Below are 22,508 nucleotides of genomic sequence, written 5' to 3'. Positions count from 1 at the left end.
CATATAATTATTTCAAGGTTCATTATGCGAAAGCTAAAATTACCTTTTTTTTTTTTTCCTATCAGAACAGGTCACAACATAGGGCTGTACATATAGAATGTGCTCAATAAATAGTGATCAATTTAGATTGATCATTAATAATTGTAATAGTGCACCAACAGGGAATTTTGTAGTTAAATACAATTTCAAAATAAATAATTTGATTCTTTTTTATAACATTTTAAGGAAAGTGAGAAAACCATGGAGTTTTTATTTTGTTTCCCTTTCCAGGGAAGAAGAAAGCAGTTATGGATTGGATTTAATAAAAGAAATCCATTATCTGAAAGGTCATGGGAATGGTCTGTTGGAACTCCAGTAAGTCTTTCCTAAAAGGATCAATTAGGACACTAATTTGAAACAGGTGGTAATCAAGCCTCTTGATAAGTAAATGTTAAAGTATAATTATATATTAGACAGCCATAGTCAAAACTCCCATATTCCATAGCCCTAATTTTTTGATTAGATTTGGGGAGCTTTAGATCAGTGATGATAGATAGATAGATAGATAGATAGATAGATAGATAGATAGATAGATAGATAGATAGATAGATAGATATAGATAGATATAGATAGATATAGATATATAGAAAGCCACAAATTAACATTATCTGCCTCATATTGTATTTTTATTTATTTTGTTAAACATTTTCCAAATACTTTGAATCTGATTTCCAACTAGGCAAATTTGACACTTCTGTCATTGACTACTTTTAATGTATTAGTTGACATTAGGAGAAATCAGGGAGTCTTGCCCATAATTTATCCTAGTATGATCTTCCACAGTCTTTGGAGACAGCCTCTGAAAGTCTTAAGGAGTATCAGAACTTTTAGTGAAATGATAAAACTATGTCTCCTGTTAAGGGGTCCTATAGATGGGCTCTAGCAAGGCTTGAAAAATAGAGCTGTGTATTGGCCATGATAGCCATTTTCAGTTGTTTGAAGGGCTGCCTTGGGAAAGACAGATATCTGAGCAATGGATGGAAGATGCAGAGATACTAATATGGGCTGGATTAGGAAAGTCTTCCTAATATGAAATGGGTTGTCCCAGGAGGCAGAGAATTAATTCTCTTCACCTGAGATGATCAGATGAAAGCTGCTTGTTGAGAATGTTTCTGAGGGAATTCTCAATAAAAACCCAGTTGAATTATGGACTTTGAGATCCCTTCTTTTCTTTCCCCTCATAGAACTAGCACACTGTATTACTGAAAAACTCTTCCCTCTTTGCTCTCATAGCTCTAACTTCTCCCTGAAACAATCCTTTCACATGGTTATGTATATTTTTTTCTAACTCCCTATTCTAGGGCTTTGCTTATTTTGAGAAAATAAATGGGACGAATGTGTTATTGTGGAAAGTATATTAGAGTAGAAGTTAGTGGACTGAAGTGGGCATAGTTTTGTCCCTTTGTATCCTTACATGACTTCCTTTTAACTTCATTTATAAAACTTGTAAAATAAGAGGATTGGACTGTTCTAGGAGCCATTGCAACTCTGACATCTTGTAGTGCCTTAATAAAATACATCTGATACTAAAGCTTGTGATGAGGTGCTGGAAGAGACCTCGAGAGCTTTGTCCTCCTTGTTTTTCTAATGAGGAAACAAACATGCAGCAGATAAAATGGCATGTCTGAGGTCACACAGGGGTCACATTTTGTCGGAGTCTAACCCCAGGGTTTGTGATTTCTGAGTTGTCACAGGCTCATGTTATCATTGTTAAGAACTAAGAAAATGATAGTTGGATTTCATGGTAAACAAGAATTTATTGTTTGTGGTATGTGTTTATAACACATTGATCGAGTTTCTCTGGTCTTATTTTTCACAAATTTTGTGACTTTTCATATTAGGGATACATAAGACTATTTAAAAACAAAACCAGGTGCACAAAATAAACATATAATCAAAGATTAAGAGTGGTTTTTCTATACTTTGTATTTTGGACTGCTATAAATTATTAAAAAATACATTTAACCCAAAATGAATTAATGGACGAATCTGTTTTTCATTGTTGAAAAAAATGTCTTTTTTAATAGTTATTATTAAATTTGAATTTTTTTTCTTTTTTTTTGAGATGCTGGAATGACTTACTTGGAAAATTCTCCTGTGTGCCCTTTTCTGATTTTGGCTTCTCCTCTTTTTCTGCTGTTAAATGTTTACTGCACCTGTAGGCTTATATGAGGAACGTTTGATTTACCTAAATGTAAAAGAGACATTGTTCCACCATAGCCCTTAGAAGCAAGAATCTTAAATTTGTGGAATAGTTGTACCATTGTTTTTTATTTTGGATCTTTGCATGAAAAACTTGGATACACTCTTTAGTTCTCAGGAAGTTTTCAAAAATTTGGTTTTGGGTAGTGTTTTTATTTTCAGATAGAGAAATATTTGCATGATTGTTTCATTGATGTGGCTAAGGGTCATATATAATAGCACAGCAAGAAATAGTATTCTACCTTTTATCTTTGTATTTACTTCATTAACTTACTTGTAATCACTTTAATGGAATATGTATTGCCATTTCTTTCAGGTTATTGCTTCAAAAAAACAGAAATCTTGCCTTTCCCCCCCCCATTCTTTGTACTTAAATATTAATACATTATCTATTTTTACTTCTGTTTGATCTTTATAATTTTTTCCAAGTAGAAATGTGTGTATTTATCTTAATCTAACTATCTGGTTTCTTTTCTTTCTTTTTTTTTTTTTTTTCAGGGTGTTATATAATGAGGTGTTTACTATGGCTAATGACCCCTTGGAAGGTTTCCATGAAGTAAACCTAGCATCTCCTACTTCACCAGATCTTCTTAGTGTATGTGAGCCAGCAACTCAGGAACAAACTACCTCACCAAGTGTTATCTACCGGCCATATCCTCTCTGTGCAACACCTGTTCAGCCTAACACATTAAATGTTTCTGACCTTCCTACACAACCTGTTTATTCATCTCCCAGGCATTTAAATTGTGGAGAAATATCAGGCATTAGGTAGGTAAATAAAAATACACTTGTATTTGAACTTTTATAAAATTTGAGAACAATCTTGAGATATTACATTTTAGATGTGCATTATCTAAAGCAGTTGTGTCAAACTTAAAATAGAAAATCCAGCCATATATTGACTCAGAAAATCACAAATTACATCTGTATTGCACTGTGGTTTTTAAAATATAAACATTTTCCAATTATATTTTGATCTGGTTTTGCAGCAAATTTTATATGTGAGTTTGATATTTCTAACATAAGAGTAGAGAATTATTTATGTAATTTACATAAGTTATATGCAAATACATTAGCCAAATTCTAGTGCTATTGTATTTTATATGCTTAAAATAAGAGGACATTATTTTTGTATATTAAATTGTAATTTTTCCTTTATAGCATCCATATTGGAGATTTAGTACCTTGTTCTGCCTCTGGAGTCACAGCTGGTGTAACTAAACTGTCATCCAGAAAGGATAGCAACAGTGCTGAGAGAGAATTTTTACAGGATGCCACAATAACAGAGATTTCTGATGGGAATGATGACTTTTTTGGATTGAGTACTGACAGTCTGTCTCGTTTACGGAGTCCATCTGTTCTAGAAGTAAGGGAAAAGGGTTATGAAAGATTAAAAGAAGAACTTGCAAAAGCTCAGAGGGTAAGGAAAAAAAATCTCTCCTTTTTTCTTAGATACAACATTCTCAGTTATTTATATTGATGAGTGGGGGACAATGTGGTAGATCTTTCACAAAGAGAAGTCTTACATTTATCCATTATTGTACTTTGTGGGCAATGTTTGGGAGGATCTCAAACTAGCTTGAGCTGTCAGACCTAGATGTTACAAAAAATTATTCCCACTTTATTGATTGAGTAAATATTTATGTGGTTTGGGCTTAATTGGTCAGAGGAATTTTATAGGAATTGTTTAGTCTTAATTTCTTAGATTTGGACTGAGTCCAGACTTCTGAAGTCTGTTCCTGACTTTGCTTCTAATGAATTCTATGATCTAAGAAAAGAAGTCACTGAAGCTTTCTGAGCCTTGGGCTGCTTTATAATGCTATCGGTTATGGATAGGTTTCAGACTTTGTCAGAAAAAAGAGATCTCATGTTAAATCATAGATTCTTTATCTCAAGTTAATCCATCATTTAGGTCCATCTACCCACTTCATTTGGTGACAATATAATGACTAGATTATTAGTCACAAATATTGAATCCTACTATATCTAATAAAATAATTACCTCATCCATAGAATTTGTAATCTTTATCAATAGTTTTATATAAATTGATTTCTTAAGTACAGGGATGAAGGAAACATTTTTTTAAAAATATAGGATCATAGTCTCCTGGAGTTGAAAGGTACTTCAGAGGTAATCTAATCCAACCTATTATCTAATTGAAAAATAAAAGCATGCCTAGTCTATGTTCAGTTTTTTAACTTAAGCATACTAATTTTTAATAATAACATTTATGTTAATACGTGTTAAAGTTTTGCTTCACATATTTGAGTTTCACAACAATGTTGTAAGAATTATTATTCTCAAATAAAATTTAAGAAAAAAAATTATTATCCCAGTTTGCAAACAAGGAAATTGAATCTATAAGGTTAACTGTCTTGCCTCTGATCACATCACCAAGTGTCAGGTGGGATTTGAATCTTGGTCTTCCTGCCTCCATGCCAGGGCTGTCCACAGTGTTAATTGGGTTTTCCTTCAACCTTTCATTCTCTTGATGAACTTTCTTGGAACATTTTCACGTGAACTGTTGTCTCTTAGTAATTCTTTTATCTTTTTCTTGTATAGTTGATTTTTAAAAATTCAGCAGTAGCAATTAATTTACATTTGTCCTAATTACAATTCATCTCTTTAGATCTCGTCCATCATTATAAGGTATCAAAATGGTTTTGGATCCTACTTCTGTCATCCAAACTGATAATTAGCTCCCATCCTCACCTTTGTATCATCTTGATTGCAGTCAAGTTGTTACCTCTTTTCAACTTGACATGAATCCATTTATTAATCGCCACTTTCTGGTGATTTATTAGTCACAAGATTTATTATTTGTTATAATAACAGTTATGATTTCAATTAACTGTAACATCAGCTAGCCCAATGTCTTCATTTTGTCTACAAAGGTATTATTAGAGTACTAGTCAAGTGCTTTGCTGAGTTACAGGTATACTATCCATGTTCTTGTTCTATGAATGTAAGAAAAAGAAAAAAAGGTTTGTTTGATATACCCTGTTAATGATAAGTCCATGCTCAACTCTTTGTTTTTGTACTGTCTCCCTGAACTGTATATTATTCTCTTTGATCAAGAAAGTGGAGACAAAAAACCTGGAAATATGTTTAAAAGAATTATACATATTTAACTTATATCAGATTGCTTGCTCTCTAGGAATGGGAGAGAAGAGGTAAGGGAGGGAGGGAAAAAAATTTGGAACACTAAATTTTTTTTTTTATTAAGCTTTTTATTTTTCAAAATATATGCATGGACAGTTCTTCAACATTAGTCCTTGCAAAACCTTTGGTTCCAAATTTTCCCCTCCTTTCCCCTTCCCTAGATGGCAAGTAGTCCAATACATGTTAAACATGGTAGAAATATATGTTAAATCCAATGTATGCATACATATTTATACAGTTATCAAGTTGCACAAGAAAAATCTAATCAACCAGTTAAAAAAAAGAAGCAAAATAAAATGCAAGCAAAAAAGAGTGAAAATGCTATGTTGTGAAACACACTCAGTTCCCATAGTCCTCTCTCTGGGTATAGATAGCTCTCTTCATCACAAGACCTTTGGAACTAGTCTGAATCATCTCTTGTTGAAGAGAGCCACATCCATCAGAATTAATCATTGCATAATCCTTTTGTTGCCATATACAATGATCTGATTCTGCTCATTTCATTCAGCATCAGTTCATATAAGTCTCTCTAGGCCTCTCTGAAATCATTCTGCTGATCATTTCTTATAGAACAATAATATTCCATAACATTCATATACCATAATTTATTCATCCATTCTCCAACTGATGGGTATCCACTCAGTTTCCAGTTTCTTGCTACTACGAAAAGGGCTACCACAAACATTTTTGCACATGGGGGTCCCTTTCCTTCCTTTAAGATCTCTTTGGGATATAAGCCCAGTAACACTGCTGGGTCAAAGGGTATGCATAGTTTGATACCTTTTTGAGTACAGTTCCAAATAGTTCTCCAAAATGGTTGGAATTCATTCACAACTCCACCAATAATGCATTAGTGTTCCAGTTTTCTCACATCCCCTCCAACATTCAACATTATCTTTTCTTGTCATTTTAGACAATCTGAGAGGTGTGGAACACAAAATTTTACAAAAATGAATGTTGGAAACAAAAAAAGTTGAGTCATGTTCTCTCTCTGCAATATCCAATCTACCAAAGCTGCTGCTTTGTTCTGTTCTTCTGTTTTTTTCCCTGCTCTTCCCCTTCTCCCTCAATCTTTCTAGTATCTCAATTCTTTGGAGTTTTAATGGTCTCAGATCATTCAGAATATAATCCATCCTCACATTGTACTCATAGGACCACATTGTTCTTGGTTGTTCATTGTCAGTTATCTTTACCCGACTTTTATTCTAGTACATTAAACTATTTCATACACAATCTTAACTAGTTTGTTAATTTTTCAAGACTTTCTAATCTGAAAACATCACCCAAGTTCTTTTTTTGCTCTGGGTCATTGATCCTTGGATAACAACTGAGGACTGCATAAGCAAAAATAAAATAATGCATGTTATTTTACTTTCCCCCCTTCTAATAGGGAAATAAATTCATATGATTAAAATCATATTACAGCACTGAGAACAAGAACTATAAACTTTTATCCAACCAATAATACAAACTGAGGTACTTTTTTAAATGACTAGCAAAGGTAGAAATAGATATTTATCAGGTATTCATTGAAGTACTTGCTGTGTGTTGGAGGTTGATAAAAATAAGCAAAGGACACTATTTTTGTCCTGCTATAATATAATTCTTTAGTAGGACAAAGGGAAAGAAAGAACAGAAAAGAGAAGGAAGAGGGGGAAAAAAAAGGAAAATGCAGGATGAAAGGAAACAGGAAATTGTACAAAACAAGAAAAAGGAAGCTATGGTAGAAAGGAATAGGCCATACTCAGAAGGATGTGTAGTAAAAAGCCAAAAACATTTCCTGCACTTTGAATTTGAGATGAAAATGAACATACATATTTTTTGTTAAAATTTTCCCCTGTTCTGTACCTTTCAGTCTGTCCTGTCAGAAATTTCATTTCCAGCTTCCTTGGATCTGAGGAGTTTAGTATCACTACCAATAACCAATTTAGAATCATCTTTCTGAAATTATTTTCTTATAGTATTTAGCACGGAAAAAGATGGTTATTATCTAGTCTTGCAATGGCAATGAATGCAATTTAAAACAACCTAGGTTGGCCCAAAGTCACATAGATAATAAATAGCAGGCAAGAGGTTTTGAACCCAGGTTTTCTGGGTCCATCTTCATTGACTTTTCTGTACATCACACAAACTCCAAGTGAATTGTGCTGTTGTTTGAGAGTTACTAGAATAGACTGACTTTTGTTGCTCTTGAAGAAAGGGATAGCTAATGAAAACATGAAGTTGAAGGTCTAATCCAGTGTTCCTCAAACTTTTTAAATAGGGGGCCAGTTCACTGTCCCTCAGACTGTTGGAAGGGCGGACTATAGTAAAAACAAAAACTCACACTCTGTCTCCACCCCTCAGCCCATTTGCCATAACCCGGGGGGCCATATAAATGTCCTCAGCGGGCTGCATTTGACCCACTGACCATAGTTTGAGAACCCCTGGCTCTAATCTGACCAAGGGGTCAGAGATTTCCTAAATTTCATGGATTAGGGGAATTAAAATTATTATTTATGTGGATAGCCATTTTGATTTAACTGAACCTACCAAAATATGACTTCTCTTGATTTATTTCCATGAAGATGTGGCCTCCTATCTTACCAAGGTAAACCTTTGTCTTTGTTCAGATGATTTCATTCCATCCCATTCATTCCATCTACTCTAGCATATTGCCCCTTCCATCATCTCTGCTCTCTCACTTATCTTTAATCTTCTCATCTACTAGTTGCTTCCCTACTGCCTGTAAACATACCTATCCCTCCCTTATCCTCAAAAATCACTCATTAGATTTATCTGTTACCTCTAGCTTTTGTCTCATATTTCCTCTACCTTTTGTGACAAAACTCCTTGAGAAAGCTATTTACACTAGATGCCTTCACTTCCCCTTTCAACTCTTTAATTTTATATTCTGGCTTCTGATTTCATTAATTCAATTAAAACTACTCTTCAAAGTTATCAATGATCTAATTTTTTTTCAGTCCATATTCTTTTTGACTTCTCTACCACCTTTGACACTTTGAACCATCACCCTCGTCTTATTAACTTGGCTTATTTGTAGGTAAAAAGTAGAGATACCTTAGGGTGAAAGGAATTAGAGACTAGTCCTCCTGGACCCAGTGGTGGTTTGTTGTAGGACTTGGTATCTAACTGAGACCAGAGCAGGAAGGTTTCTTTGCAGAAAAGAGAGAAAATACACCCCTACCTCCATTCCTGAATCCAGGGGAGGGGGGTATCACTACACAAATACCAATCTAAATTTTGAAGGAGGTTCTCAGTGACCCCAGATTCTTAATTCCTGTGGAGACAACTCTCACATACTTTGAGAAACTATAGTAATCAGGCTTTCCCTTTGAGAAGGGAGTAAAAGCTATCTTGTGGTTCTTATGACATTAACAAATTTGAGGGAAAGCAAAAAGGAAACTGGTCTCTTACATAGGCTTCTTCATAGGACCTCATCCAGTTTCCTCTTTTTTTTTCAGTTGTAGTGCATGATTTGTCAGCTACCTCTGCAAGATGCAGATTACTTTACTCATTCCACTGGAGTTCTTTTTACATTATTTTTCTTTCACAGTTTTTTGTTAGGAGGAACCACAACATAAGATTTGGGAGACTCATGGTCTGGTTAAATGAAATTATTTATAAATTTTTTTATATGTAATATGTTTAAGATCCAAAAGTTCATAGCAAACCTACTGAAATTTGCTGCATAAGCACTCTTTGAGAACCACTCTTTTTGACACTTTGTGTCCAGTTGCTTAGATCTAAATGATAGTGATAAGATTAGGGTTCCTGGTGGTCAGGGAGTTAAATGATGAGGTTAGTGGCAGGTTTGGGGTTCAGGGAACCAAATGAAGAGTTTTGGCTCCCCTAAATCCCCTTGGGATTTGGCACAAGGTAGGGAGTTGTGGGAATCCCCTTCTGATGGCACAGAGGTCCTTCGTAAAAGAATTTACGAATCTGAAAATCTAGACTGGTAAAAAGAGGTTTATTATTGGCATTGAGAAGTCAGCCTTCTCAGTAGAATAGAGTAGGCTGGATTCCTTAGTGGCAAGGTCCCAACAGAGAGATATAAAGTGTTGTGAGGGAAATAGGTAAGGGAGATAGAGAGTAATGCTGAAAAGGGAATATTATTTCAGCAGGCAGAGGTTTCCTTGGCATAGCATGTTAGGTCCTCTGCAAAAGAATGAGTTTAAAATTGGCTCTTTTTATAATAGAAGCCTTAGCTACAAGCTGAGGCCTGCTTCTGATGGAGGCTGGTGGGTGGAGTTTAAACTGGAATTGAATAGAAAATCTTAGAATTGAATGGGTGTTTCTCCAATTCAAAGGAGTTAGAATCTCCAACTCCAGACTCAGCTAGCCCCACCTAGATAATAGAAAGAAGCTGTTTGTCCTGAGGCCAGAGTCAGAATTCAAGTAGACTTTATCCTTCAAGGATTTTTAGAGAGGTTCCTTTGTCAATAGAAATCTCCATTGTTTTTCCTGTATGGATGAGTAGCCCCATCTCTACATCTGTGGGTTTTATTAGAAGAGAACTTTTTCTTTATCTGTTCACATTTTAGTGCAATTAGAAGAATGTGGGCTACCAATAGGATTTAGAGAAAAAATCTTGCTATCAAACAAGAATCTTTTTTTTTTTTTCTTTACAGACTTTATACATCAGCTTTGTATTAGCAGGAAAATCATGAACATATTTCCCTCTTTAATGTTTAGCAGATGATTGAACAAAGTCTTTTTAGTTGCTACATTTGGCATAATCCTATGTGATTTTAACTTACATGTAGATGCCTTGTATGATAAGAACCTTTAAGACTCCATTTTGCTCTGAGGTAAAACAGCTTATTAAAATTCAGTAAACTTAATGGGATCTTAGATTTTCTACTGCTCTTATTCAATTATGTGATTATAAAGACATAGAAAACAGACTTTAAAATCTGTTACCTTCTCATATTACCATAGAAATAGATCATTCTCATAAAGATAAGAGAAAGAGGGCATGTAATTTAATGATTGCTAATAACATTTAGGTCACTGGTTTTATTCTTTTTGTTGTTTGGGATCCCTTCAGGCCTTTTAAAATTGTGTTGTCCTCACCATGTTTTTGTTTTTTTTTTTTTAAATGTATTTATGATTAATTCTTGTCCCTTTTGTTGACATTATCTTCCTTGCTTTGATTCTATTCTCACATCAGCTCATGTGATTCTTCCCATGTATGAAGATTCCACTCTTATTGTCCATGAGAATAGATCCTATTATACATTTGAGCAATTCTATTTAGCATTGAATTTCATTTCTGTATATTTTGAAAATAAGTAGTTTGGTTGTACAAATAGACTTGCTTTTTTCATTTTTCCATATAATACTGGTATTTTTATTGATATGATATATTCATCTAAAGTTTGGGGGGCTTGCCTTGGAGGTTTTCTTGCAAATTAATTTGTTCTCTTAAGTCTATTGCCTTTGGTTTCTCTGCCTTTCTAGTTGACCCAGGGATGAAATGTTTGCTGCCTAAGGCAGTTTCCAAGATCTCTTTCTTTACCTCTTTGTTGTAATGAGTGCTTAATGTTATTTAAACCTCTCATGGATAGTAGTAGAATCAAAGCCTTTATTTTTCTCATTTTCCTATTTCCTGGAGTTGACACTGTCTTTATCAGGTTGTTTTGGTGCAATTTTATTTGTATAAAGTGTCATATCATCTTTTGCTTTTTCTTCCAGTTTTTTTTTTTAAACTTTTGACTACTGTCAATCAGTTAACATTTAGTAAGGGCTTACTGTGTGCTAGGTACTATGCTAAGTATGGTTCTGATGAGGTCGATGTCACACAACTGTTTCTTGTTATTGATGATGAATGTTATCCCTTCTGCTCTGAGATGCAGGTTCAGACGCTCCCTAACCCCAAAATCTCTGGCAAAAAAAAAAAGAGGAAGTTTTATTTTTCACTAAGAGGTTTTCCCTTAGTGGGCATATTTCTTAATGAAGAAAATTTGCAAAGAATGATTGGCAAAGACATATTTTATAAGTAAATCTGGGAGCAGTTTGAATTGATAGTCAGACCAGGATTTCTCAAATGAATGAAAATTACTTTGAAAGTTTTAGAATTTCCTAAACGAGGATGTGATGCCCCAAAAGATCAATGGGAGTTGATTTGTCCTTGAATAATGCTGCTTATGTCACCTTGGGAGGATGTGACTCTTGGAGCCTGGGAGACCCTGATCTCTCTTCTTTTGCATATCAAAGGGGACATGGTTTCAGTGATTATTTGATACAATTTTTACAGAGTTCTCCTGCATCATTATGATTATTGTATCTTTGATCATTTCATGTCTAAATTACAGAACTCTTGATTTTATGATGATGTTTGTGCTCTCAATCTATTACCAGGGTGTTTTCCAGTTTTCTTCCTGAAGAAATATTTTTGGTATATAGGATTAGGTGAATCTATGGCCTACTTTATTTTTTATTCCCCAAACATATTTTTCAATATAGATTTCATCCTTCTCTCTTACGTTTGCTGTTCACATTCATTTTGAAGTCATTGATACTGAAACAGTGAATTAGTTTGGAGAATTTTGCTAAGTTATTCAAATCAGCAATCCTCTATTAAGCACCCACTATATCATTGGGCATTATAGTAAGCCTTCGGGGATATAAAGACAAAAATGAAACAGCTTTTCTTCATGGCAATATTCTGTCAGGAGAGATAATATATACATAATGTATACAAAATAAATTTAAGGTAGTTTTGAGTTGGAGGAACATGGTCTTTAGGATTTTTCTACTACTTTAATTGTTGCTGTAGATGTCATATAAGTTGCTTTGTAAAGTGGTCTGTTTGTGTATATATTTAAAACAAATGCTCTAAAGCCAAATGACCAATCTCCCATTTAATGTGTTTCTTATTTCCTTATGTGCATGTTATTTGAACATAATGTAAATTTGTCTGTTTAAATGCATTCTGTTTACAGCTTCTCTATTTTATTTATAATGAGATTATCCATCAGGATGAATGTAGTTCAATCATTAAGGTGTATGTTAGCTTGATAATTGGAAAAAATCACAGAAAAATTGTTAGTAAGCATAAATAAGCTAGTAATTGTTAGTAAGTTAGAAAAATTGTAAATAAGTTAGTAATTGCTACACTATGCAATTATTAGCACTCTATCTCTGTTACTGCAAAACCTAGAGAGGCTATAGAAGACTAAGGGCCATTTTGTGCTTTTGATAAATCATAGTTTGGTTTTCTCTCCTACCTTTTTCTTCTGCCTCTACTTGTTATCTAGTGACCAGCGAAATTTGAGCAGCAAACCGTGCTCTCAATTTAATTTGGTCTTTGAATAAATGTCATAGATTCTGCTCATAAATCCCAAGCATAAAATCTTTTAGAAGAACTCACCAGAATTTATGTTCTGATATTCTTTTGAAGCTTCAGCAGGTTCCACCTCTTTCTTGTGAGGAAGTACAGTATAGTGCTTCACTGAAGAAAATAGGGGAAAAGTCAGAATTTTTTCAGATTATTTTATATTCAATTTCATTTGTAAGCATACTAAACTTTCATTTTTTCCATAGGAATTGAAACTAAAAGATGAAGAATGTGAAAGGCTTTCAAAAGTTCGAGATCAGCTGGGACAAGAATTAGAAGAACTCACAGCTAGTCTCTTTGAGGTTAACTGCTTTTTAGTTATTCTGTAAAATAAAATGTATATTCTATTGGTTGTTACATATTTATTTTTTGATAGAAATTTGCTCGGGAGGTAAATGTTAATAATTTACAGTGGAGTTAGATAATTTTTTATTAAGAATACTTGAAGCTATAATGTAATATTGTATACTTCTGTACTTATAGCCCCAACTGGGTATACTTTCCATTGCTGCAAGTCACCATCCTTAGATACATTAGTAGACCATAAGGAGTTGCTGTAAATCAAAAAAATCTACCACCTCTTGCTCAGCCATCTGGTGGTAAAGAGTATTTCTGGATTTAACCAAACTTTTCCTCTGATTGTAAACTATGCTGCCAGACTCATATTTGTCACTTTTCCAATTTAGTGCAACATTGGTACAGCCTTTGGGAAGCTCGGCAGCACCTCCATGTCTCTCTTAAAGAGAATCTGTTAGTACTTTTGTAGGTGGTTAATCTGAACTTAGTTCTAGAAAGAATGACAACTAAAGCTGTTTGACCTTCCTAAGCAAAATTGGTGGTTAAATATCACCTGATATATAATGTCTTCTCCATTAACATGGCACAGTAGAGAGACTACTTCATGGCCTGTAATTATTATCTTTAAAATTACACTATACAGTTTTTCATTATCATTTTAGTATGAATTAGTTTACTAATTTGCCTTGATAGTTATTTTGCTTCATAGAATTATACCATTTTCTCAGGCAATATGGCACATCATTTTTATTGAAAAAGAAACAGTAGCTAATCAGATTCTTCAGTGTCTTAAAAACCAAAATATCTCTTATATATCAATAAACTGGAAGAGAAAGCATTAGGTACATGAGGATCCAGATAATTAACAACTTAGACTTGTCTCCAGTGTCTGAATTTAGAAATTTTGTCAAAAAACACACTGTCACTAAGATTTAGGTCGCTTTACCAGCTTTTACTAGTCTTTCTAGACCAGGAGCATACAATTTTTGAGGAAGCAATACGAAATGATTTTTAAAATAAAGGTACTTAAACCAAGCTATCTTCTGTTACAGTAGCAAGTCTTTGAAAGAAGAGAAAAGGCAGACCAATTAAGTAAATGGGAAGGAAGAGATTTAGAGTGAGTTCTATGACTAGGAAAACTTATATTAAAAAGATCAGGAATAAAACAAAGTTATAATTTTGAAAAAGTCTTATGAAGGCAGACTTAACAGTTACCTATAAATAATGAAAAACAAAATAAAACAAATTGGAACTATGTAATGTTAGGAAATTAAATTATGAATCTAGCAAATTGACTTGTTACCAGTGCTTAGCTTCCTGTGAACAAAAGTGAAGGAGTTGGTCAAGTCATAACACCTTTTTCTTTGGAATTGGGTAAGGGTGTTGTGGAAATATGTTGTATGTGAGATTATGCAGAAAGTATGCAGAAAGACAGGTTTTCCCTATTTCCCCGAGTGACCAGGCCATTGTTCATGGCAGATAACAACAGAATATCTCTGTGATTATATTATATATTACAATCTTCTTGGCAGTGAAACTCCCATAGCTATTATTTTCTTCATGTATTATATGTGTATTTGTAAATACTATATGTTATTTATAATATTTATTTCTGTTTTGAAGAAAATACTATCCAAAAACATGATTATGTATTAAAGGCAGGTTTTAATAGGTTGTTGTGTTTTTTTTTTAACTAGTTTGCTTTTTTCCCTCTTCCTTAGAGGTTTTCTGATGTCTTTATAATTTTAAAATGGGATCAGTGAATTCTTTTAATTTATTATCAGATAGTTTGCATATTTCCCTTATTTTAAATACTTTTTATATATTTATTCTGTCAGTAAACTTAATGAGTAGCTAATTCCCTCAGACTTTAGATAGCTGTGAATAATGTACTTGAATGTTAAAATCTAAACCTTGAATTTAAAAGTACCTATTTAGACTTATTTTAATGTAGGCATTAGGTTTTTAAAGATTAATTTTTGGTCTTAACGTATCTGAAGTGTGTGTATGTATGTGTGTACATATATACATATACCGAAGCAAAGATCTAGTGCTATAATATTCAAAAGACAGGAGGTTGTAACATACTTCCTTTAAAATCTTAAATAGTTAGAAATTTAAACTTGCATTTTATTTTACTATTTTTCCTTAAAGTCATTTCTTGTTTATTATTTATTCATTCAGGAAATATTTATTGAATGCCTACTGTGTACAACACATTATAATTTTGCCCTTATAATAACCTTCTGAGGTACGTAGAACAGGTACTATGATTTTACAGGTGAAGAAACTGAAGCTTAGAGAGTTTAATTGACTTGTCCCTGGTCTCACTCCTGGTTAGTGGCAATGCTAGGACCAGAATCGAGGTCTTCTTACTTTTAATGTAAGTACACTAAAGAAAGGGAGCAAATCAGTTATTTATCTGTGGTACTAATACAAGAAGACCCTATTAATTAAAAACTAAAATACCTTAGGTTCCAGGGCACAAAATACAAAGTAGTTTCATATATCATTTCTTGGCCTGTTGTATCTTAACAAGCAAATAAGGCCTTTTAAACAGACTCATAAATCTATAAATTACATTCTTAATTCATGTGTTTGTCTTTACTTGTTCTTTGTGCATGTATTTGCTATGTCCCATCTGTGAAAATTAATACAAGTGATACAATTAAAAATTTGACACCTGGGACATAACATGTAGGGTATATTCATATTCCTAACATTTATTCAGTTAATTAAATTGATCCCATAAGTTTTAGTACCTATTTATCTTGTATCTTATTATTTTTATGTTAGCTGTATAAATTAGTATATTTACTTATAAAGGAGATACCTATTTCATAATCAGAAGTTATTCCCGATGTCATGTACATAATTATACATTAATTCCAAAAGATGACATAAACTGTTTTCTTTATAATATACTTTTCAGTATTTAATGCCTTTATTATACCATAGTTGCCATTTAGATTTTACCCTCCTTTAGGGAAAAAGTAACTTTAAGAGTTTCTGAAAAAACAAATCTTAGGAATTTTTTATTCCAAAATTTGTACTTTATTAACATTTTGTAGGAAGCTCATAAAATGGTGAGAGAAGCTAATATCAAGCAGGCAACAGCTGAAAAACAATTAAAAGAAGCACAGGGAAAGGTAAGTTTTTGCTGTATTTAATGGTAGAAAAATGATAATAATAATTCAGGCATCTTAAGAGTAAAAGTTACTCTTTTGTACTTTATACTCCTTCATGCATTTTTATGTTGTTTAAAAGGATTAACTAATCAGATTTTTGTCATAAAAGCTACCAATAAATGTGACTACTTATATTTATTGATTATCTCTTATGTGCAAAGTCTGCATTGGTATTTGATATTTGAAAACATCAATTCAACACAGACAACATGGGACAAAACTAAGTTTTTTTAAAATAGTGATAATTTTCCCATCCAAATTTGTTGATTTGAAATTCTGAAAATTTGAATGGCAGCTGGATCTAAACCATTTAAAAAAAAAAAAAAGGTTTGTTTTTGTTTGTTTTTTTTTTGTCCCTTCTAGCTGCTATTTTGTGCAAATAAAAATGAGAATTAATTCCTTATCCTCGGAGATGAAGTATGTCTATGTCCAAAAAACAAGTATTTAATAGATAAGTAACTATATTGCACTCTTTTTAAGATTGATGTACTTCAAGCAGAAGTTGCTGCCTTAAAGACACTTGTATTGTCCACTTCACCAACATCACCAATTCAAGAACTTCCACCAAGTGGAAAGGCTCCTTTTAAAAAGGGACATACACGAAATAAAAGTACAAGCAGTGCAATGAGTAGCAGTCATCAGGACCTCACTGTGATGCAGCCTATTGTAAAAGACTGCAAAGAGGTAACTCGTCAAGGACTGTACCCCCTCACTCTTTTGATGCTTATTAATTTTCATCACTGAGATGTCACTTGGGCTTTTTGCCAACAAATTCTGTGGTACAAAATGCTGTTTTTATATGGGGGAGGCTTTATGTAGAGCTGACTTCTTTAAGGGATTCTCCAGTCCCCTTCTCTTCTGGCTGAGCTGGAAATACCAACTAGAATCTTGGTAAGTTTCTGAATCTTGCTGTTTTAGTTAGGGAAAATCTTTACATTTTTGGTTTTAAGTAAATGAAGGGTGGATGACTGAAATTGTCTTGGATGATAGTAATTTTATTGTGAGTGCTAAGTTTGAAAGTAATAAAGACTTTTAGGATTAAGAATTAAGATTCAACCTATCAAGCTATAGTCATTTTACATTTTGAATTTTTCTAAAAATTGGGGAGATGTAGAACTTTATATCAACTTAGTAGATCACTGGAATTAGTAGAAAATGAGGCTAATAACTGGTTTTGTCAGCTTCCCAGTTGTATTTTTGAAGATAATGAAAGAAGATGAAACTATTGAGAGTTATTTGAATAAAAGCTTGTTTACAAACAGTTAGGTTGTGGGGTTATAAAAGGATTATAGATAGTTGGAAAGCATGATTCCAGCATGCCTAAATAAATCAGTAAACCAATTCATTATTTCAAGCAGACTCTCTGTATCTCTTAAAGCCACAAATCAACTTTTTGAATTCAATCCTTAGAATAATGTTACCCATGTTCACTTAATTTTGGATAGGTTAGTGATTGGGTAAACAAAGCTGGCATAATCTCAATTAGATGGTAACATTTAAGAAGAAAAAAAAAAGGCAACACTAAGGAAAAAATTTATACAACTTTAATTTTCTTATTCTTATTTTTATTATATTTAGATTAAATTTTCCCTCATGTGGCATATAATCCTGGAAACATTCTTCTTACTGATTTTTATAATGTTTGACTATATCTTTTTTTCCTTCATTGTTTATTTAATGTTTAAGGATTTCTTTACCATTATTTAGGTGGATTTATAAAGTTTTACCTTTATGGATGCTTTAAAATGTATGACTAATAAGTATATTATAATTTAAAATAAGTAATAAATAAAATAATAAAAACTTACTTAGCATCTATGTTGATGTTTTGCAAAACCAAAAAAAAGGTATTAATCAAGAGAAACCTATGAATTTGGCTTTAGTCTTAGTATCTAGAACATATTACTAAAGATAGGTAGTAAAAAAGTGTCCTTGTTCCCAAGATGTTGAAATTATATTTAATTAAGATTTTAATGTACACACATATGCAAGACAAAAGACCCCTTTATCAAGTTCAAACTACTTAGTTAAAAGCCTTTGAAGTGCTATTACCTCCACAAAATTTGTAAATGATTTCCTTGTGCCTAGAGGCTTTCTGGAGATATATAGTAGTCCCTTGGCATTTAAGTGTTTAAAGGTTTTTTTTTTGTTTTTTTTTTTTTTTTTAAGAAAACAAATTTACAAGTACTATTTCTTTCATTTCAAAGCTCATTCTGGTCCTCATTTGTGTTTTATCACATCTTCTGGGTTCTTGAAAGCTATGCTCTAGCAGGCTTTGCAGTGCCAAAATAATTGTAGTACACAGGCTCAGCAGTGGGTTATCGTTAAAGGACCAACTAAGCTAAGTTTCAAAAACCTCCTTATCAAAAGGTTGATCATAACATAGGTTTTGGTGGGAGTTTTGCCATAGAGATTCATGAAACATTCTATTAAAGTATAGTAGTATTATATGTGTTTGTAAAGAGTAGTTACCATCAGTGAAATCATGACTTTTTTTTTGAAAGGTTGAAGAAAGGAATCATTGTTTAGTTTGGAATTTTCTACCATGATTTATTTTGCCTTTCATCATAATCTAAAGAGTTGAGGATAGAGATAAAGAAAAAAGAAATTCAGTGTTGAGATTATCATTTTAGAGCTTGAAGGAATATAGACAATCATATTGGTGCAGTTTGCCTGGTGGTCTAGAGGTTAGTGGCTATAAAAGAGTTGTTAAGAATCCCCTTTAAATCGGCCGCAAGTTCTAAAAATAAAAGAATTCATTTATTCCCGAATTCTTAGTTGCAAAATGAAAGTTTATTGTTAAATAGAAATCAGTTTACCAAGAGACTGACTTCTATAGTGGCAGATCTGTGGGAAAATGGAGTTTTGCATTGAGAGAATGCAGTTCTCAGTGGACAGAAAGTCATGGCAGCTGAGTGAGCTATCTGGGTCTACCTGCAAAAGACCTTCGTTGATGGAAGCTATTATATTGGCTATCTTGGTGGGGGCTGGGACAGAACAGATCGATCTCCTATGGATTAACAACACTTCAAAGGATGCTTTTTGACCAGGATTTCTAATTGAATCAAAGGCCCTGGCATCCTGGAAAGATATCTTATCTGGGGAGGATATGCCTTCCCAAGAAAGATTGAGATTCTGAAAGGGATCATAGATCAATAGGAACCACAACCTGCTTCAATTGTCATCTTTGAATTACCTGGCAGGTAAAATTAGCCTTCAGTTATCTGTAGATGGATTAGCTAGTTCAAGTGAACTAGTCTCAAAGCCTGTATGTTTCTGATGATTTCTCAGATTTGAGCAGGGAAAAATCATTGTGTGGGAGAGGTCCTTGCTTCTGAAGTTTGGAGAAGGAGGCTTAAATTCTGTCTCTGGCACTTAACTGCTTTTGTGATCTTAGGTGAAAAGTTACTTAATTTTTCTGGGTTTTACTTAGATTTCTCTTTTGTAAATAATGGGGTTGGACTATATGGACCTTCAGATCTTTTCCAGTTCTAAATTTGTCATTTTGTGGACAGTGTGTAAGTGGCCATGTTGTGGTTGGTGAGGCATAATTCTGCTTCTTTGTAATTAAAAAAATGAGGTGAGGAAGTTTGGGCAGTTTTTGAAAAATAACTTAGGTAACATCTATTAGAATTGGGAGAATAAATGAAGGGGTACCAGAGGTTATTAGTGATAATTCCAGGTAGAAATTACTAGGAATGGCTGAAATAATAAACTCTACACAACAGAAATATGGTTGAAAATTCAAATGAGTAATCACTGCTTATTTAAAAAAAAACATTACTGTTGCTCATACTGTTTTTGGTGATATTTTGGAATGGCTTTCAGAGTTAAGTTATATACATGAAAATAAAATTTCTTCCATTACTTTATAGACATATCTTATTTTGTCATATAAGTGACAAAAACAGTGTAGCAATAGTCCACATTTATATTGTTTTCTAAAGTTTTCAAGAAACATTTTATATATATTGTAAAGCCCATTTTTAGATCTGTTTAGATCTGTTCCTAAATTAATTTTGACTTTTCCAAAATCAGTTGTATTGCCAAAGAGAACAGATGTGCCATTTAAAGCATTCAGAAGGATGGAATATAAGATCTGAAATCAGTCCCAAAGAAAGGATTCCAAAAATACTTTTGAGTAATTGCAGAAATTTTGGTATAAATATATATGAAGGAATAAGAATTCATTTGTTTATATGTTATGGTATGTTTATCAAGTCAATCATGTTGCTCTGTGTGTGTGTGTATATATGCTTTATAATGTTGATAATGAGAAGCTATTAGTAATTGTTTTGGCTTTACTTATAAATATGTATAATTAAGGGTTTGAATTTTAAGAATTAACTGTTTTCTGAATTTGTTTATTAGGCTGATTTATCTCTGTATAATGAGTTCAGATCTTGGAAGGATGAACCCACAATGGACAGGACATGCCCCTTCTTAGACAAAATTTATCAGGAAGATATATTTCCATGCTTAACCTTTTCCAAAAGTGAGGTAAAAATTTTTTCTAAAGTTTGAGTATATGGATGTGTTGTTCAAATATGAGATTATTTAGGATTGTTTTGTACTTTTCCACATTTTTAATATATATGTGAATCATCTTATTTTCGAGAACTTTGAAATGTAAAATTATAGATCCTCTCTTCTCTATCTCTCTACTTTATTTATACTCTCGCAGTACATTCTGAACACTTGAATCCTTAAAAAATTACTAATCTTGAGCCACACGGTCATTTGCATTGAAATAATGTATTAATGATGAAATGTTAAATGTGTAATGGAGATTTAGATTTATATACTGAAATTAATTCTAGAGAAATGCTAACTTTTATATTCATATGATATCATCAAAAACCTTAATTGAATTTTATAAAGCCAAAAGGCTTGTGTGGATTCCTTATTTATAAAACAGAAAATGCCACCTGTCCCAACTATATCATAGACCTCTCGGGATGATTATGTGGAACAGTGAATGTGAAAACCCTTTAGAAATAAAAGCAACTATATAAATCTAAGCTGTTGGTAAGGACCATTTCTGCCTGAAGCTTTTGCAATGTTTCATTACAAATTACTCTGCTAAAATATAATCACAGCAATTCAGTGTAGTGGCTATAGTCAAGCCCTCCCCTCTCCTCACTTTCCACCTGATCAAAAGGGTATATAGTAAAAACTTAAGCGCCAGAAAATAGCAATGATTTGTGGGGGTTTGTTTGAAATTTAAAGAGATCATAATCTTTCACTTTAAGAGAATCCTTGAAGAAAAGGTATATGGGTCTTTAATCACCTCTTTATGGCACTGGCTGTTTTGCCCAGTGCAAGAGGACACCTGATGTTTGATTATTCTTTTGTAGAATCTTGTGTTCAAATATAAAAGTAGAAAATACATGGTAAAAGTAAGTCTCTTTTGACATTAAAACTCAAGAAGATAAGTAAGTGACATATCTGGAATGAATAAGTTGCCTTTATCTGAAAAAAAAGTTGAATTATCAGTAAGCATTTTTAAGACCTGCTGTGTACTAAGTATTTTAGATTTTAAAGATAAGAATATAGAAAAGAAATTATCAGGGAGTTTTCATTTTAACTGTGTTTTAGCATGTCTTTTCCTTGCTTAGGACCAAGGTTGTACCATTTGGACATTGAATTTTAACATAGCCACATATTATCAAACATTGATATCTATCTATCTATGGTTTTATTTTTTTAAGTTGGCTTCAGCTGTTCTGGAGGCTGTGGAAAACAATACCCTGAGCATTGAACCAGTGGGACTGCAACCTATTCGATTTGTAAAAGCTTCTGCAGTTGAATGTGGAGGACCAAAGTATGTCAGTGTAGCTATGTAAATTGTTTTAAAATATTGAATGTTTTTTTAATGTGGTATTTGTGTTTAATATGGAAAGATTTCATGTCATACCTTTGGAATGGACCATTATATAGGCCAAGGACTCCATTACCAGATCAACTAAAAACATTATTTTATCAAATAAGATATGAAGTAAGTCTTACTCCTTAACATTATGAATGCACATGCTAAATGGCAGATCTGTAACTAGTACAAAGAGAATGGGGCTTTGATCCAAGATGTTGAGGAAGCATTTTCTCCTTTCATTGAGGAAATAATATATTTCCTTCCTCTTGTAACCACTATACTCACCTCTTGCATAGGAATCCTCTGCTGGCTTGCATCATAATGCCTATTTTGTCATTGCCAGACCCCTGTCACTGTAGTGTCTTTCTTGGGGACTTCCTCTTTCTCATTCTTTTAAACTACCTT

At 32.9% G+C, this 22,508-nt stretch overlaps 1 protein-coding gene and 1 long non-coding RNA gene across 6 annotated transcripts in view; one reads left to right on the top strand and one right to left on the bottom strand.

The window, feature by feature from the left end:
- Nucleotides 1-22,508, top strand: part of RAB3IP (RAB3A interacting protein) — a 56,025-nt gene that overhangs the window by 19,976 nt on the left and 13,541 nt on the right. For 4 of the 5 annotated variants that reach the window (XM_074269586.1, XM_074269584.1, XM_074269588.1 and 1 more), the window contains exons 2-8: nt 2,740-3,009; nt 3,403-3,661; nt 12,953-13,048; nt 16,115-16,192; nt 16,712-16,915; nt 20,603-20,731; nt 21,943-22,055. In XM_074269586.1, coding sequence (XP_074125687.1) covers nt 2,765-3,009; nt 3,403-3,661; nt 12,953-13,048; nt 16,115-16,192; nt 16,712-16,915; nt 20,603-20,731; nt 21,943-22,055 — 1,124 coding nt within the window. In that variant the 5' untranslated portion in view covers nt 2,740-2,764. Of the gene's footprint in view, nt 1-2,739; nt 3,010-3,402; nt 3,662-12,952; nt 13,049-15,313; nt 15,427-16,114; nt 16,193-16,711; nt 16,916-20,602; nt 20,732-21,942; nt 22,056-22,508 lie in introns of those variants that run through there. The other variant, XM_074269589.1, reaches the window with a different exon arrangement.
- On the bottom strand, nt 11,090-12,957 carry LOC141543912 (uncharacterized). Its single transcript, XR_012482520.1, has 2 exons — nt 12,780-12,957; nt 11,090-11,290 (listed from the first exon to the last, which is right to left on the bottom strand). It is a non-coding gene; the product is annotated as an uncharacterized LOC141543912 (long non-coding RNA).

This window comes from Sminthopsis crassicaudata, chromosome 5, assembly GCF_048593235.1.
Source record: "Sminthopsis crassicaudata isolate SCR6 chromosome 5, ASM4859323v1, whole genome shotgun sequence".
NCBI classification, from domain to species: Eukaryota; Metazoa; Chordata; class Mammalia; order Dasyuromorphia; family Dasyuridae; genus Sminthopsis; species Sminthopsis crassicaudata.
This window is presented reverse-complemented; position numbering and strand designations above follow the sequence as displayed.